This window comes from Nansenia antarctica (genome assembly GCF_963989245.1).
Source record: "Nansenia antarctica genome assembly, chromosome: 12".
NCBI classification, from domain to species: domain Eukaryota; kingdom Metazoa; phylum Chordata; class Actinopteri; order Argentiniformes; family Microstomatidae; genus Nansenia; species Nansenia antarctica.
Window position 1 is genome coordinate 9,597,422 of NC_137682.1, and position 17,369 is coordinate 9,614,790.

The window sequence follows — 17,369 nt, forward strand, 5'->3', positions numbered from 1 at the left end:
GGAAAGTTTCTGTGGAGCTTCATACCACCCACAGACCATATGCTTATTAATATTCATAGATGCCAATCAGCCCTGCCATTTGTTTGAGGTGTCAGTTATGTAACTGATAGCGTCTGGAACATAACACTCACATATTCACTCACATCTATTGTACATAGGAGCTACTCTGAGAAGTTAGAAATTCTTCTAGGATTATCCAATTTACGGTACATAAAACCTGATCGTAGACCTTGGAACAGAATTTGTTATATGCAATATTTCAATATGATAATGCTACGGTGTCCTCAGAAGTTATAGAGATAATAAAAGCGCCTATTTCTCTCTCTTTCCCTCTCTACTTCTCCTCCTCTCCATCCCCCTCTTCCCCTCTCTATCCTCCTTCACTTCTCTCTCTCCCCCTCTTTTCCTCTTTATCCTCCTCCTCCTCCTCTCTCTCTTCTCCTCTCTGTCTCTCCATCCGTATTAGGTTTGGGTTAAATTGAACATGCACACACAGGACCCCCCCCCCCCCAACCACACACACACATCTAGCTCAGTACCACCAACATTGTGTTTCTTCCTCAGGGGGAGGGGACCTGCGACTCCGCCAGCCCCACAAAAGGCTTCTTCACCTGGGGTCCGTTCAGCCGACCCACCAGCCCTCAGTCGGCCCCTGCCTGGACCAAACACAGCCCAGGATCCCCCAAAAGCATCTTCCCCTACTCCCCCTCGGCCTCGTCCCACCACCAGGACTCCCCCCCGAAGTCGCCCCGACGACTCAGCTTCTCCGGAATCTTTCGCTCCTCCTCCTCCAGAGACTCCGCCTCCAACACATCTGGCTCCGCCTCCTCCTCCTCCGCCACACCTGGCAGCATCAAACTCTTTTCCCGTGCTAGGAGAGGTAAAAACAAGCACACTCACTCACACACACACACACACACACACACACACACACATCTCTCTCAGTACCTCCAACATTGTGTGAGGAACCACCAGTGTGAGGAACACTCACTCACACACACACACACACACACACACAGACACATATAGTATATCGATACGTCTGCGACTCTGCGTACAGTAGGTAGATAGTGTGTGGTTGTATTGTATGCTGGTAGAGGGTTTGCTAGCCTGGTGGAATTCTCTGGTTGGCTCTGAGACTCATTGTCTCTCTCTTCTCTTGTCTCTCTTCATCTCTTTCCTTCATCTCTTTCCTTTCTCCTCCCACCTCTTGGCCTTCATCCGTCCATCTGCAACCACAACCACAATTCAACAGCAGACATCAGAGTGATTCAACCATACAGTGGTAATGTTAGACAGTAGCCAGTAGCTGTTTGAAGAGGGCTTGTTAAAACGTACACCGTAGTTCACGGCGGTGCAGTAATAACGGTCTCTGCCCCCAGATTGTTTTACACTAGAACCCCCTGGCTTATAGAACAAAACAGCTCTCTCTCTCTCTCTCTCTCTCTCTCTCTGTCACTCACTTCTCTCTCCCTATCCCTACCCCTCATCCTGACTGTATGTGTGTCTCTCCCTCTCTCTCTCTCTCCCTGCCTGCCTGCCTGCCTGTCTGTCTGTCTGTGGTGCTTTATTGGCATGAATCACTTTTGTAAATATTGCTTAAGCATTTGACAACAAATTGCATTACAGGGTTTGGAAATGTTATGAGAGGTGGTTACTGTTGTTTTTAGGCGTTTCCAATTCTTCATAGTTTTTTCCCCCCAATTTGTATTATTTGTGGATATCTGCCCAGCTTGCGCTGTTTGTAGGGTTTCTATGTTCATGTTAGAGGGTGTTTGTCCCATTGATTCAAATGCTGTTTGATAAGTGTCTCTTAATTAATTCTCCATTATTAGGAGGTTATTCTCTCACATGTCAAAAATGTACTAGTACAATAGTCTCTGGGGGCATCTAGTGGTCATACAAGTGTACTGCTTTATACCAGAGTGTACATTTTACATTTTATTTTTTGGGGGCATTTAGCAGACGCCTTTAATCCAAAGCGACTTGCATTGCATTAAAATGTACATTTACATTTGTCTATAGTGTATCATCTATCCATCAGTCATCACAAGAAAAGTAATCTCTGCTCTGGCCAGTGGCCATCATGGCAGTCATAATGCTAGAAGAAGGAAGATATTATTATTATTGTATTTCTTTTTTAATATACAGTAGAGAAACTGAACAGGGGGGTGGGGATATTTCAGGAGGGACAGTTATAGCCTGAAAGGTATAGCCTGAGGAGTGAACGGGCAGGTGTATGGACCATTGCTTGCATGTAGGAAGGGGTAGTTCCCTTTGCTGCCTGGTGGCACAAGGGTCTTGAATCTAATGCGAGCTGCTATTGGAAGCCTGTGACATGGGAGAATTTGGGGAGGTTGAACACAAGACGGGCGGCAGCATTCTGGATGAGCTGCAGAGGTCTAATGGTGGAGGCGGGGAGCCCGGCCAGGAGTGAAGGCGGGAGATGACCAGGAGTTGTGCTGCTTCTCTGGTGAGGAATGGGAGTATCCTTCTGTTGTTGTCGACGAAGAATCTGAGGAGGAGCATGCTGTCGCTGTGATGTTCGCCACACAGATAAGGTTGTCGAGGATTAGCCCAAGGTTCTTGGCTATCTGTGAGGAGGTCACTGTAGAGTTCTCTACTGTAATGGAGAAGTCTTGGAGAGGGCAGGCTTTCCCAGGGACGAGGAGTAGCTCAGCCTGGTTAAGGTTGAAGTTGACATCCAAGCAGAAATGTCTGAAAGACACACAGAGACAGGGGGGGGGGAAGACAGGAAGAGTTGAAGTACACTGGGTACAACCTCCACAAAGCCTAGCGTGGTGAGTGTGAGTGTGAGTGTGAGTGAGAGATGCCATGAGACTGAACAGCTACTTTGTTCCTACCAGAACAGCTAGTTCACAGCTCACAGAGAGGTTGTGTTTTACAATGTGTTTATGAAAGAACATGTGGTGCCCTGTACGTGAACCAGGCATTAGACATACTGTATCGTACTGTCAAACACACACACCCACACACACACACACACACACACACACACACACACACACACACACACACACACACACACACACACACACACACACACACATAAACACACCTCTGTGAATTCACGAGTGTTTTAAGAGTTATTATTTATTCAGAGATTGCCAGCAGGAGAGGAATTCCTGTCAAATCAGATCTGTAGCAGTTCAAGGTCACCAACAGCAGCGGTTTTACAACAACCATTACAGCTTAGGTTATTATAGAGGGTTAGAGTAGACTGTTATAGAGGTTATTATAGAGGGTTACAGTAGACTGTTATAGAGGTTATTATAGAGGGTTACAGTAGACTGTTATAGAGGTTATTATAGAGCCTACCTTTACTTGTAAATGAAGTAAATATCCTAAAAACCATATCTATGTTCCCGCTACAGTGCTATGGCTAGCTATGCGTTGACAGCCAAGACGAATTGCAGTACCACTCTATTTAAAACAAGTGTTATTTTCTGTCCCTTCGTTTGAAGTAGGTGCTTAAGCTCAGGCATTGGTCTTCCATTGTTCATCACTCCCTGTTTTGATTAAAAGTCCAATTTTGAGACATTTGTAAGTTTAGATTTTTGCAGCGCTGGAAGTTTTTTGCTGGAGCTAGCTAACGTGAAGGGAGAGTGAACGTCAATGACGTGGGCTCAATCCTCAGTCCTCAGTGAGGCAGACGTGATGGCTGCCGCTCCTGGTGCTTTTTCATTGCAGTTTTGTTTGTAACAGGCTTATTGCCCGCACTCCATCCAGCTTTTGAGGGGTTGTGCAATCAGGGGAGGCTGAGCTTGTCACTGCCGCCCCTCTCGTCCCTCACTCTATTTGCAGCGGAGCTCCGCAAATTTGGCGATTTTTACTATAAAAAATTATTGGAATCATACAGAAATTACATTTCTGACACACAGAGGAAACATTTTAATTCACGCACGTCCCTGCTACAAATTCCTACTGTACTGTACCATACTAAGGACTGCCCCGTGCTCTCACATCTCACCATCAAACAGACTCACTACATAGAATGGAAAGTGCAGTATATAGTGTGCCCTGCTTAAGTAATGGGACAGTGAAGCATTTTCTTCTTCTTATTGCTCCATACTCAACAGTGGTTCAGTTTACTCACTTGCTCCAACACAATAGAACCTCAGTACCAAAACATTCCATCAATTTGAGTCAAGCAAATTATAACACACTCAAAACAAAACTACATGGCCTATTGGGAAACACAAACAAGCAAAATGCACTGCTATCTGGCCCTAAAGAGACAATACACCACAGCAAACTATCTGGAAAAACCTTGATAATGTACAGAACTAGTGAACACAGCTCACCAAACAATATGTTAGTGTTGTTCTCAGTAGGTCTCGGAACCTATAGTTTGGGTTCCGATGTGATCGTATTTGTGTACATATTGGTTTCACCATTCAGAAATTACAAAACATTTTATGCATAGTCCCCCTATTTCAGGGTACCCGAAAGTGATGGAACAGATTGATCAAATGTCCAAATTAAGTACTCGTTTAGTACGGTATTTGGTCGACAATCCTTTGCATGTAATAACTGCTTGAAGTCTATGACCCATTGACCCCACCAGACACTGAGTGTCTTCTCTGGTGATGCTCTGCCAGGCCTGTACTACAGCCATCTGAGTTATTAATATAACTAATATAGTTATTATAAGTTATTTTTTCTGAGTGGGGCAGTCCCACTCATATTTTTCTTTTTATTGTGATAGAGACAGTAGAGATTTGACAGGAAGGATGGGTGAGAGAGAGAAGGGATGACATGCAGGATATGTCCGCGGCCGGAATCGAACCGGGAACCCTGCGGTTACGTGGTCAACACTTAGTCCGCTACGCCACCTAAGCGCCCCCTGACCATCCTTTTTGAGGATAACTGGTGGTTTGCACCTTGCATTGAAGCGTCTGTAGTTCAACTAGTGATGTATTCCACAGATGGTAGTCTTCTCTAACGCATTCACGCCTACCTCCTTTAGAGTGTTCCTGATCTGCAGGACAGATGTTTTGGGGGTTTTCAATACTATGTGCAACCCTTGTGTACATAAGGTTCAGATATAGAAAAAAGTTAGGGTATTTATAGCATAGCATAGAGTACAGCACAGTGTTTTATTGTATAGTATAGTAGTATAGTATAGTAGATAGTGTACATAGCCTTTATTTATGTAAACCAGCTCTTTTCCCTTTTTATTTTACCCTTGGCCCTCTTGTTTTTAGTCTTTTTTCCAAGCACCAGGGGAGCCCCCCCTCCTAAATGTCGTTGTATGGTACCTGTACTGTATTAATGACAATAAAGACCATTCATTCATTCATTCATTTCTTAATTATAGTGAGAATTCTTCGGTCATCTACTGTAGTCGTCTTCTTTGGCCTAGCAGCCCATTCATGGTTTCTGAGCTCACTAGTGTGTTTCTATTTTTATGTCATTGACATCTCTCTTATGCCTGCACAGATTATGCAAAAGAACACACCTGAGAAACTCCTCTCAAGCGAATTATCCCATTACTTTTGGTGCCCTGAAGAGTATTTATAAAACGTGTCATCACGTCTAAATGGTGAAACCGATATGTACACAAATACCATAAAATCAAATAAAAGCTGAATATCTCTACTTTAACCTCACAGTAATTTTGATTTCACCATAGATCCAAATGAAATAAAAAAAACGCTTCACTGTCTGCACTGTATGTGGATAATAATAATAATAATAATAATAGTAATAATAATAATAATAATACATTCCTCACTCTCTTCCATGCATTGCAATGAGTCGTCCTCCGATTTCTACCTCCACCAGCCTTCCGTGATGGGAGGTATGGGAACAGATAGAGGAGAGGTCATTACTGAGTGGGGGCACACTGGAGGGCCTAAACCTTGTTTAGGAACTGGAAGTTCGGTTTCAGTTGATTCTTTGATCTCTTTGTTGTCAAAATTAATCATCGACTGTAGCTTTCAAAAGGCCTAAAGAGCTTAGTGTAATTACAGTGTAGCTGTGCTGGTGATTCATTCTCCTTGGAAACAGCAATAGCCTCTGAGTAGAACCACCCCCCCCCCTCCACACACACACACACACACACACACACACACACACACACACAGCATACAATACTTCCTTAAGACTCCACTTTCTATAAATACCCCCTCGAAATGCTCCGACAACCTACCTATCCTTCCTCCAAGAAGAGACATTTAAGAGAGATTTTGATTAGATTTTTGATTTGATTAGGAATTTACAAAAAGCATAATTTACACATTATGACACTAAGTAATGTCCAGAGGATGGCACTTGAAAGCATTATTTAAAACACTTATTTCCAAAGTGGTCCTCGATGGAAACATAAAATGAATAAAACAAAACATCACACAGTATAAAACATAAAATGAATAAAACAGAACATCACATCATAAAACAGCATAGAAAACAGTATATAAACATCCACACTTTTCTATTTGTATTATTATATAATATCATTATTTATATTAAGTTATCATTACGTTAAGGGGGAGAGAGGGCTAGGGGGTAGAGAGGTAGAGGCTAGGGATTACAGAGGGGGAGGCTAGGGGGTTAGAGAGGGGAAGATGTAGGGGGCTAGGAAGTCAATTAGAAAATGCAGCAGTAGAAACCATGAAACCCCCAACCTCTAATCCTGTATCTGTTACCCTCTTCCTCAGCGTCAGCTGTCCAGCAGTCCCCCTCCCCCTCCTCCACCCCTCCCACCCAGCAGCCCACCAGACCCCCACCCTTCCCCCTGGAACCCCCGCTGCCCAGCAGACAGCGCCCGGGCCCCCGGCCCTTCCCTCTGGAGGCCTACCACAGTGAGCCGTGGAGACCGGAGGCTCGGCTACGCTCCTACTCCTCCCCCCCAGACACCGGGCTACGCTTCAGTCTGGCCTCTGCCAAGCCACCACCACACACACCCTCCTCCACTCCTACTACCACTGCCGCTTCACCACCGGTAGGAACACCACTCCCTCCTGTTTTTTTTAAAATAAATAATTGATGGAAATGGTGCTGTCGCTTTTCACCCATCACATCACCCAGACCTAGACATATTTCATTTTTACAAAATGTAATATTCCAAAATGATTCATCATCATCATCATCATCATCATCATCATCATCATCATCATCAGTCTGTCAGTAGCTGTGAATTTCATTGGTTTATTAACTCAAGAGAAATGAAGGCCCTGCCAGCCGCTCTAACGCAGTTTCACAGAGCATTAAAACATGTGCATCGACACATGAGACTGGACATGAGAACGGAGAGCGGTGGTGTAGACGGTCGACATGTTCAACAGATCTGGTGCCTCGGTGTCCCAGACGAGCTCACTGCTCCAGCCTCTGTCCTTCACTGCGGCTGAAAGTGGAATGTTCCACTAAACCCGAAAAGAGGAAAAGAGGATGGGGGGCAAAACGGGGGCACGGTGGTCCTATTAAATCGTCCCAAACGTCGGCACGACGTCTAGAATGAAACCTGGCCTGAGAATTGATTGTAAGGTTGAATCTGTTCACATCACAGTTGACTATTAATACACATCGGAGAGATTATTCTCATCTATGAAAACCAACCCGAGAGAGATCTGTCGGGAGTCGGACAATTTTTTTTCCTCCGTTTTCAGACTGAATGAGTCAGGAGTATGGCTGTAATAATTCGCGTTAGGGTTCAAGATCCACGTCAAACGAGGGGGGGCGACCTGGTTTCATCGTAGCGAAACACAGGGGGTACAGATCTATATCCATGAACGTTAGATCGGGCTACACTTCCAATAATATCTCCCCGTGTCTGTCCGGGAAAACCGACCATCATCGCCGCTCTCGTCTCTCTGCCGCCTGCCTGATCGGTAACGTTAACGGAGAGAGAGAGACAGAGAGAGAGAGAGATCGGGACTATTTCACTATTTCTGCATCTTTCCGACAGGTTGATCGCGGTCTAGCAGCCGAAGCAGGCATGCTGGAGAACCTAGATCCAGAAGATGAAGGTATGTCCCACGAGTCGCATGTCATTGGAAATGTAGGCTATAATAATATTATTATAACATGCGGCGGTGTTACAATAACAATAGTCGATGTGATCATAATAATATTGACAGGTTTCTATTTATAGGCAATCCGAAATATTATGATGTAGATGTTTCTATGATACGCTTAGTCAAGACAACTGTCTATATTAACACAGTTGTCAACATAATGAATGCGAAAGGCTTTAGGACATCATCACTGGATGACTCGAGAGAGAGAACTGGTTTAAACGCATGCAGATCGTGACGTTAGAATTATAAGGTTCTATCTCCATTTTGGTCAAAATTGAGTTTTTTTTATACATAATCTGATCCATTAGGTGTTTCTTAATGCCTGAGTGGTGTTATTTTAAAAATGTTGACATTTTTGAGTTAGTAATTCATAAAATACAAAGGTTCCATCTCACAGAACATAATGGAATGTAAAAACTTTGACGCTCAATATCTCTGAACTGACCTAAACGGAGATAGAACCTTATCATTCTAAGCTCACGAGATGCCTATTTGTTCGTTCTATTTATTGACTGTTTCTCCCGGATGGGCTAGGGAACCGACAACTCCGTCTGTGTGTAGCCGACTGTTTCAGAGGTGCCCGTGGGAGACGGGGATGGATAGTGGGAGGGGGATTCCGTCCATGTTGGAAGGGATGGTGTTGTTCATCGTCATACCCTCGCAAACCTGTTGGTTCTAGCCTCCAGTTGTATAGTGATGGTGTAGTGGTGGTCTAGTGGATAGTGAGTTGGACTTGTGATCGGAAGGTTGTGAGTTCAAATCCCGCCTGAAACCACACCACTACTAGTGTGCCCTTGAGTTACGCTGCGTAAGGCACTTAGCCCTCAATTACTCCAGGGGGAATGTCCCTGTAATTTGTAATTGTAAATCGCTTTGGATTAAAAGCGTCTGCTAAATGGCAAAATGATGGTGCGCTTGGCTAAGACCAATAGGCGTCTAGCCAGTGGAGCATAGTGGTAGACAGTGACAGACACGCATATACAGGTAAGCTATTAGACTCAGGTCCTATAGGGCTGTGGCTATAAAACAATAACTACAGTAGGCAACTATGTTAAGATGGAATTTCCCTGCAAATAAGGAGATTCATTTGAACATTTAGGAATATCTCTCACCTCTTCAACTAATGGTTCCTGATGTTCAATCAGAGACCGACTTGCCTGTGAACTACAACTTTAACGATCCACACCCCTCTGAGACCCACAGTGTCTCCCCACCCTACACTACATGTCTGTGTCATCTACTCTCCTCCTTTCTCTCAATCATCAGCCGTATTCAGCACGGTGGAGAGAGAATGATCTGTTCCAATTACATCATATTACTAATGGTAAAAGCCTCAGTTGAGCTTTACGTGACATAGGATAAAGGACTTTAAAAGGCACAGAACGTCCATTTAAACAGTTTTTTTTATTATAAATGTAATTGTCATATATTCCCTCTCTAGGGTTCGTTGAATATGAATGGCTGTAGCTACAACAAAAGGTCTATTCTGTTCTACAGTAACTCTGAGTCGCTGACATGGCCTACTGCCAGAGTGCTGCTCAGCGGCTAATCCACATACTCAGACTCCCTGAGAAATCCACTGGGAGAGTGCCTTTGTGAGGATTGCTACAGCTCGTTTTGGGGCTGTGACCATGAGGCCATGATTCTTGACAGCAGACATGGTCATTGTGTTCAGGGCCTTTTAGAATTGAGTGCTGACATGGCCTACTACTGACACTATATTATATACAGGTAGAAGTTAGACATTTTGCAATTTCGGTATAGAGTTGTTAGATTAAAGATTCTCAGCTTTTATTTGATGGTATGTGTAGCTACTAGGGGTGCAACGGTTCAGTTGGCCCAGGGTTCAGTGTGAACCTCGGTTTTTGGGTCACGGTTTCGGTACGTGTTTTCTGCGTAAGGAGAGAAATAAATGCTACTATTTATTTACAAACTGTTACTTTACTTTATTTTGCTTATACTTATGGAACTTTAACATTCAGACACATTCCAGATTATGACTGGTTTATTAATATAAAGTATAATAAAGTATAATAAATAATAATAATTAATATAAAAAATATATATACATAAACAAAAACACTTTCAAATGTAAAAGTGCCTCTTAGGCTTGACCACTGGTATAGGGGAGGACGAATTTAAAGTAAAAGTGCACTTTAGGCTAGACCCTATGTGCATTATGCGCATATTATCCGCACATATACGACTCGCCCTCGCCCTTATACGACAACCTTTCATTTTGGTAGGTTTAAGGTTTTGGCTATGTTTCTGATACATTTTTCTGATATTTCAGCCTCACAATGGCTTCTCTGACTTTCATTGACGGCTCTTTGGTCCTCATCTTGATAGACACTGATAGCAGACTCCAAAGGCAAATGCAAAGCCTAGGATCAATACTTGACATTGAGAGCTCTCTGATGACTGCACAAATGACTGTCCCATCACTTTTGGGTACCCTGAAATAGCTGGACTATGCATAAAAAAGTGTTGTAATATTGGAATGGTGAAACCAATATGTACACAAATCCTTTAATTAAAAGATGAAAATCTCTGCTCCAATCTCATCGTAGATGTTTGGTTTCAAATCCAATCCGTTGGAGTGTAGAGAAGAAAACAATCTTCACTGTCCCATTACTTGTGCAGGGCACTGTAGCTGCTTCCTCTCAGCTCTGTTGGGCTGTATTTGCCTCAGTCTGCTTGTTTCCACTCAACCTCTCTGTGATTCCCCCCCCCCCCCCCCAGCTGTTGAAGAAGAATCATCAGAGAGGGACATCTACATGCGCTTTATGAAGTCACACAAGTGCTATGACATCGTTCCCACCAGCTCCAAGCTTGTGGTCTTTGACACGACACTTCAGGTAAGCACACAATGTTCCACTCACACTGCTTATTGTCTCGACCGAGTGCACACCAACACTGTTGACATTGTCGGTTTACACAACTGTATGGTTAGTTTAGAGCTAGACCGAGCCCCGACCCTGACTGTGACTTACAGTACTTGCAACCCCGTCTCATCTGGCCAAGCAGTTTTAACTCTACTACGCTTGATACCATTCCTCATTCCATTTCGTGCATTACAGTGAGTCCTCCGAATTCTACCTCCCTCAGCCACCCCCGCCTCACACCCTCACTGTCATGCTTTTTTTCAGTCCCACTCGCATATTCTTTTTCAGTTATTATTGGACAGAGGCAATAGAGAAAGACAGTAAGGAGGAGAGGGTATGTTAGCAGGGCATGTTGCAGGCTAGTGTGTAGAATCATGCCAGCATTGGCCGGCCCCTGTTAAGGGCAGGTTTTTAGCAACAATAAGGTTTAAGATTGAATTTTGATGTTGATAAAATACAATAATCAAAGGAAATGTTTCATTTTGGTCATCTGTAATCTTAATTACTTTGACTTCTCCCTACACTAGCTATAGACACAATGTTCTCTCTCTGTGCTAAACCTCTCTCTATTCAACCTTCAGGTGAAGAAGGCGTTTTTCGCCCTGGTCGCCAATGGGGTGCGGGCAGCTCCGCTATGGGAGACCAAGAAGCAAAGCTTTGTGGGTAAGTAGGACGTGTCTCTCTGTGTGTCCTCTTGTGTTGTCCTCTGGTTATCACTCTCCTCTGATCCTCTCATCTCTTTCTCACTCTTTATTATAATTATTCTAACCCCTCCATTCCCACCCTCTCTGTGATATCTCCTTTCTTGGCATCCTCTCAGTGACACGTCTTCCTCCTCCCTCTCAACCCTTTCTCTCTCCTATCTCTGACCTCCCTCTCCTCTTTTCCTCTCTATTTCCCGGATCAGGGGAGGCTGGTGGAGGTAGAAATCAGAGGATGGGGCTCATTCCATTATGCATGGAATGGTATCGAAACCGGTGTGTGCGTGTGTCCATGCAGATGGCTTGTGCCGGGAATAGACCCCTCATCCACTTCAGTGTCCCCTCTCAGCCCTAGGCTGTTTTCTGATGTTAACGAGAGAGAGAGAGAGAGAGAGAGAGAGAGAGAGAGAGAGAGAGAGAGAGAGAGAGAGAGAGAGAGAGAGAGAGAGAGAGAGAGAGAGAGAGAGAGAGAGAGAGAGAGAGAGAGAGAGAGAGAGGAGAGAGAGAGAGAGAGAGAGAGAGAGAGAGAGAGAGAGAGAGAGAGAGAGAGAGAGAGAGAGAGAGAGAGAGAGAGAGAGAGAGAGAGAGAGAGAGAGAGAGAGAGAGAGAGAGAGAGAGAGAGAGAGAGAGAGAGAGAAACATAGGTTTTGAATAATTCCTGAGCTCCATGATTTATCTCAATTTAGACCCCGGGGGCTTGGAGAAAGTGAGCTTAAAGAACAAACCCATATGCATTTAGGTTTTCTCCCTCTATTAATTTCCTATCTGCCTTATCCACTTAGACGGAGGAACAGCAGAGGTGTGTATCACACGGATACTCACTTCACTTCCTGGAAACACTGAGTCAGGACATCCTGAGTCAATCTTTTCTTCAGTCCATCTTTCCATCCAGAACAAATGGAATCCTCCCTTCTATATACCGCTCTCTCTGCCTTCCCTCCATCTCTCTCTCTCTCTCACTCAATCGCTCTCTCATTTTCTCTCCATGTCTGTTCCTCTGCGAATAGGTACTTGAGTGCACATTATGCTGAGTCGACAGCATCATGTAACAAGACCCCCCATCTCTCTGTCTCTCTCTCTCTCTCTGTCCCTGTCTTTCTCTCTATCCAGGAATGTTGACCATCACAGACTTTATCAACATCCTCCATAGATACTACAAGTCACCCATGGTAGGTGATTGAGGGTTATTATAGTAATTATAGTAAAGCCAGTGTCTGTGTGTGTGCGTGCGTGTTATGTACAGTACAGTAAAAATGCACTTGAGGCTGTGATTTATTGTCAATATCAGTGTCAGTACCAAGTGACAATATTGAAAAGGGCATTTCGCTTTTATATAACGGTTACACAACATCTTAAAAATGTTTCAAGTAATTTATTTAATATTTAAGTTATTCATTTCGATAGAGGGATAGCAGGGGGGTATTCCATCAACGTCGCTAAAGGAAAATCTAGTCTTATTTTGATAAGTCTGTCAAGACAAAATAAGGCAGGATTTCTTGCAGAAAGTCTTCTGCATTAATAGGTCAGGTGGTGCTGCAGCAGCAACACACACACACACACACACACACACACACACACACACACACACACACACACACACACACACACACACACACACACATCCTGCTTAAAGCCAGACATATCACTGTAGCTGTGCCAGCCTACAGTAGTCTGGCTATAAATATCCCTGTTCTGTTCTTCAGAGAGTCACTGGCAGAATCATCTACTGCCACACTTAAGCTCATGATGACTGACTGATTAAATATCCTAGAATAACAATAGAATATCATACTATTCTGTGTCCTATTCTGTCAGTCATGACCTCATTCAACTGGAGTTCAAGTGGAGGATTATCACTGGCTAGAGGGAGGAGCTTCTTTATTCACAGGCTTCCTGAAGTCATCCTCTACTACCACTATAAGGGACTGTGTGTATGTGTGTGTGTGTGTGTGTGTGTGTGTGTTTCTGTGTGCGTTCGTGTGTGTGTGTGTGTGTGTGTGTGTGCGAATAATATTTGGATGGCAGTGTGTTTAACATCTCGGAGCCTGACTGGTGAAATGTCTGTTTCAGGTCCAAATCTACGAGCTGGAGGAACACAAGATAGAGACATGGAGAGGTACAGGGGTTAGGTTACAAGGGTACAGGGGTTAGGTTACAAGGGTACAGGGGTTGGGTTACAAGGGTACAAGGGTACAAGGGTACAGGGGTTAGGTTACAAGAGTACAGGGGTTAGGTTACAAGGGTACAGGGGTTAGGTTACAAGGGTACAGAGGTTGGGTTACAAGGGTACAGAGATACAGGGGTTAGGTTACAAGGGTACAGGGGTTAGGTTACAAGGGTACAGGGGTTAGGTTACAAGGGTACAGGGGTTAGGTTACAGGGGTACAGAGATACAGGGGTTACGTTACAGTGGTGTACAGGGGTTGGGTTACAAGGGTACAGAGATACAGGGGTTAGGTTACAAGGGTACAGGGGTTAGGTTACAAGGGTACAGGGGTACAGGAGTTAGGTTACAAGAGTACAGGGGTTAGGTTACAAGAGTACAGGGGTTAGGTTACAAGAGTACAGGGGTTAGGTTACAAGGGTACAGGGGTTAGGTTACAAGGGTACAGGGGTTAGGTTACAAGGGTACAGGGGTTAGGTTACAAGGGTACAGGGGTTAGGTTACAAGGGTACAGGGGTTAGGGTACAGGGGTTAGGTTACAAGGGTACAGAGGTACAGGGGTTAGGTTACAAGGGTACAGGGGTTAGGTTACAAGGGTACAGGGGTTAGGTTACAAGGGTACAGAGATACAGGGGTTAGGTTACAAGGGTACAGAGATACAGGGGTTAGGTTACAGGGATACAGGGGTTAGGTTACAAGGGTACAGGGGTTAGGTTACAGGAGCTTTTTGCAATTCATGTATACCGGGACAGTCAGATTTAGTGGTGTGTGTGTGTTGTATTATGCTTTATGTTATCTTACTATGAAGTCAAAGGCAAATCGTTATTGTGTTGTATCGAATACTTTTTTGTACTCTCCAGAGCTCTACCTTCAGGAGACGTTTAAGCCCCTTGTGAACATCACTCCTAATGCAAGGTAAGACACCCCAACCAACCCTAACCCTCTCTCTCTCTCTCTCTTTAGAGGTAAAGTAATGGACTGTTACCGTATTTTCCGGACTATAAGTCGCACCCGAGTATAAGTCGCAGCAGGCCAAAAATGGGCCACGAAGAGGAAAAAACCACATATAAGTCGCACTGGACTATAAGTCGCATGGTTCAAGGGAACGGGCTTGGCGGAATCAGCGGGGAAAGAAGACCCTGTTGAGCTTGACTCTAGTCTGGCACTGTGAAGAGACATGAGAGGATTTGTAAGCCCAGGAAGGACATAATTCACATTAAAACTTCTTCTGAAAGGTTAGAAATACTTAAATTATCGAGTGTAAAGCCAGGGCTAGCTAGCGCGTTGCTACAAAATGGCGTCGCGGGAGCAAGCAAACAGGATGGAACAGCCTCTGAAAGGTAATAAATGACTTTAATATCGTGTATAACGTTCATAATAGCGTGTATAACGTTCATAATATAGTGCTTAATGTCCACATTGTCGAGTGTAACGACTATTTATCGTGTATAAGGCCATGACAAAGATAGCTTGGTGAAAAACGGAAGTAGTTAGGATGAAGGGCGGCCTACAAACAATGCAACATTGAACAGCCTCTGAAAGGTAATAAATGACTTTAATATCGTGTATAACGTTCATAATATCGTGTATAAGGTCCATAATATCATGTTTAATGTCCACATTGTCGTGTTTAATGTCCACATTGTCGAGTATAATGGCTATTCTATCGCGTATGTGGCGCTAGCGGAAGTAGCAAAATAGCCTCGCGGGGGTAATTTAGCAACATAGAACAGTCTCTGGAAGGAATAAATGACTTTAATATCGTTTATAACGTCCATAACATTGTGTATAAGGTCCATAACATCATGTTTAATGTCCACATTGTCAAGTATAATGGCTATTCTATCGTGTATGAGGCGCTAGCGGAAGTTACTCCTTGGTTCATGTCAGTCAGAGATTACCGTATGTCAGTTCATGTCAGTCAGAGATTATGAATTATTGATATATAAGTCGCACCTGACTATAAGTCGCAGGACCAGCCAAAGTATGAAAAAAACTGCGGCTTATAGTCCGGAAAATACGGTACATAGTGTTATACGTAGGTTCCTTGAACCATTTATAGCATTAGTTCTGAGAATCTCTTTCATATTCAAGCAAGTATTATAGTCAAATAATCGAATCGTGAATCGAATCGAATCGGGACCTTGTGAATCGGAATCTAATCGTTTTGGGAAATCAGTGGCGATACCCAGTCCTATTACTGACTATTGCCGTTTCTCTAGCAATGCCTGTGTAAGGCTCGAGTGGGAGGCTAGGAAGGCTATGACATTTTTTAAATATTCACCCAATAAAGCACTTGTTTGTCTTTCATGAGATTGTTATGCTAGATAGGTTGGTAAAGACTTCTCCACTCACCCATTGAACTCAACTCATCAGTTGAGCTTCAACCAGGTTTTACTCCACAATACTTGATGTATTACACCTTTGACGTGAAGTCACCAACCCACTTGTCTATTAGGCGACCTGTCTAAAAAAAAAAAACAGCATTGGTCTCCTTATTGAAACGTCCAAAGAGGCTTTGCCAAGATGGAGGCAGAGTGAACCGACTTCCTATAAAGAGCCTGTATGCTCCTAGATTTCACTGGGGGAAGGTCTAGCACTCTCCCTCCCTATTATGTCTGCCTCTTTCTCTCCCCCCCCCCCCCTTTCTACTTCCTACTCCTTCCTCAGGTCCCTCTGTTCTTGTTCCACTTTGAATTATTAAAGCCTTATGGACCAGAGTGTTAAACGCTCTGGTAAAAAATACCTTGTAACGACTAACAGGAAACAACGTCAAGTCGCTGAGAGGCTGAGGAGGGTCTTGTTTGCTATTGTCTGACGCGCTACCAAAAAACGATCAGCTGAGATAAAAAATATACGTTTCATAGCTTTTATTAACAAGAAAAATCGACTTAGTTATAACGTAAAAAAATAATCACCGCGTTCAGAGACAGTGATCAAAAGCGTTGAGAGACGGCGGTCAACAAAAGTACTGTGACCCACTCCCCTTTCTCTCTTAACCAGCCGCCATGCGAGTGAACAGGTGCTTATATTAACCATAGAATATGACCTCCCATGTCCATGTGACTTCCAGATGATATCAATCACTGTAATCAAAGCAATAACAAAATAAACAACCAAAATATAAACCATCACAAAAATTACCCATTTACCATTCATACTAAATCAATTAATCCCATACGTACAATACAACAACTGTTGGCTCCTACAACTGTTTTGTTCTGGACTGTTCTGTAGCGGGCTGTTCTATTCTTCATTTTAAGACCTACACTTCTCAGTGAGTAAAATATGAGTGAAAGTAAGTCAGTTCTATTGCCACCTTGCTGAGGACCCCCCCGCGCCGTGACCCCTCTTTCTTTTGAGAACCTTTTGTTGTACTGTAACCCTCACTGTCTGGCCCACTCTCTCTCCTCTGGTGTGGTTGTGGCGTTGTTCCACCTCCTGGTGGAGGAACACGCACACAGCAGCTTCATCTGACTGACTGCCATTGGATTAATTATTTATAACAATTAGACTGTTATGTATTGCTATTTTGAGCTATGCGAGTTTCCATAGCTGTAGTTGGAACGCTAAGCCT

The 17,369-nt window shown here is 43.8% G+C and overlaps 1 protein-coding gene across 1 annotated transcript in view; it reads left to right on the forward strand.

The window, feature by feature from the left end:
• Positions 1 to 17,369, forward strand: part of LOC308168839 (5'-AMP-activated protein kinase subunit gamma-1-like) — a gene marked incomplete at both ends in the record, with an annotated part of 31,965 nt that overhangs the window by 13,160 nt on the left and 1,436 nt on the right. The window contains 8 exons of the mRNA XM_080543483.1: positions 565 to 880; positions 6,684 to 6,967; positions 7,931 to 7,991; positions 10,785 to 10,900; positions 11,509 to 11,590; positions 12,739 to 12,797; positions 13,699 to 13,744; positions 14,653 to 14,707. Of these exons, the coding sequence (XP_080399609.1) occupies positions 565 to 880; positions 6,684 to 6,967; positions 7,931 to 7,991; positions 10,785 to 10,900; positions 11,509 to 11,590; positions 12,739 to 12,797; positions 13,699 to 13,744; positions 14,653 to 14,707 (1,019 nt within the window). The remainder of the gene's footprint in view (positions 1 to 564; positions 881 to 6,683; positions 6,968 to 7,930; positions 7,992 to 10,784; positions 10,901 to 11,508; positions 11,591 to 12,738; positions 12,798 to 13,698; positions 13,745 to 14,652; positions 14,708 to 17,369) is intronic.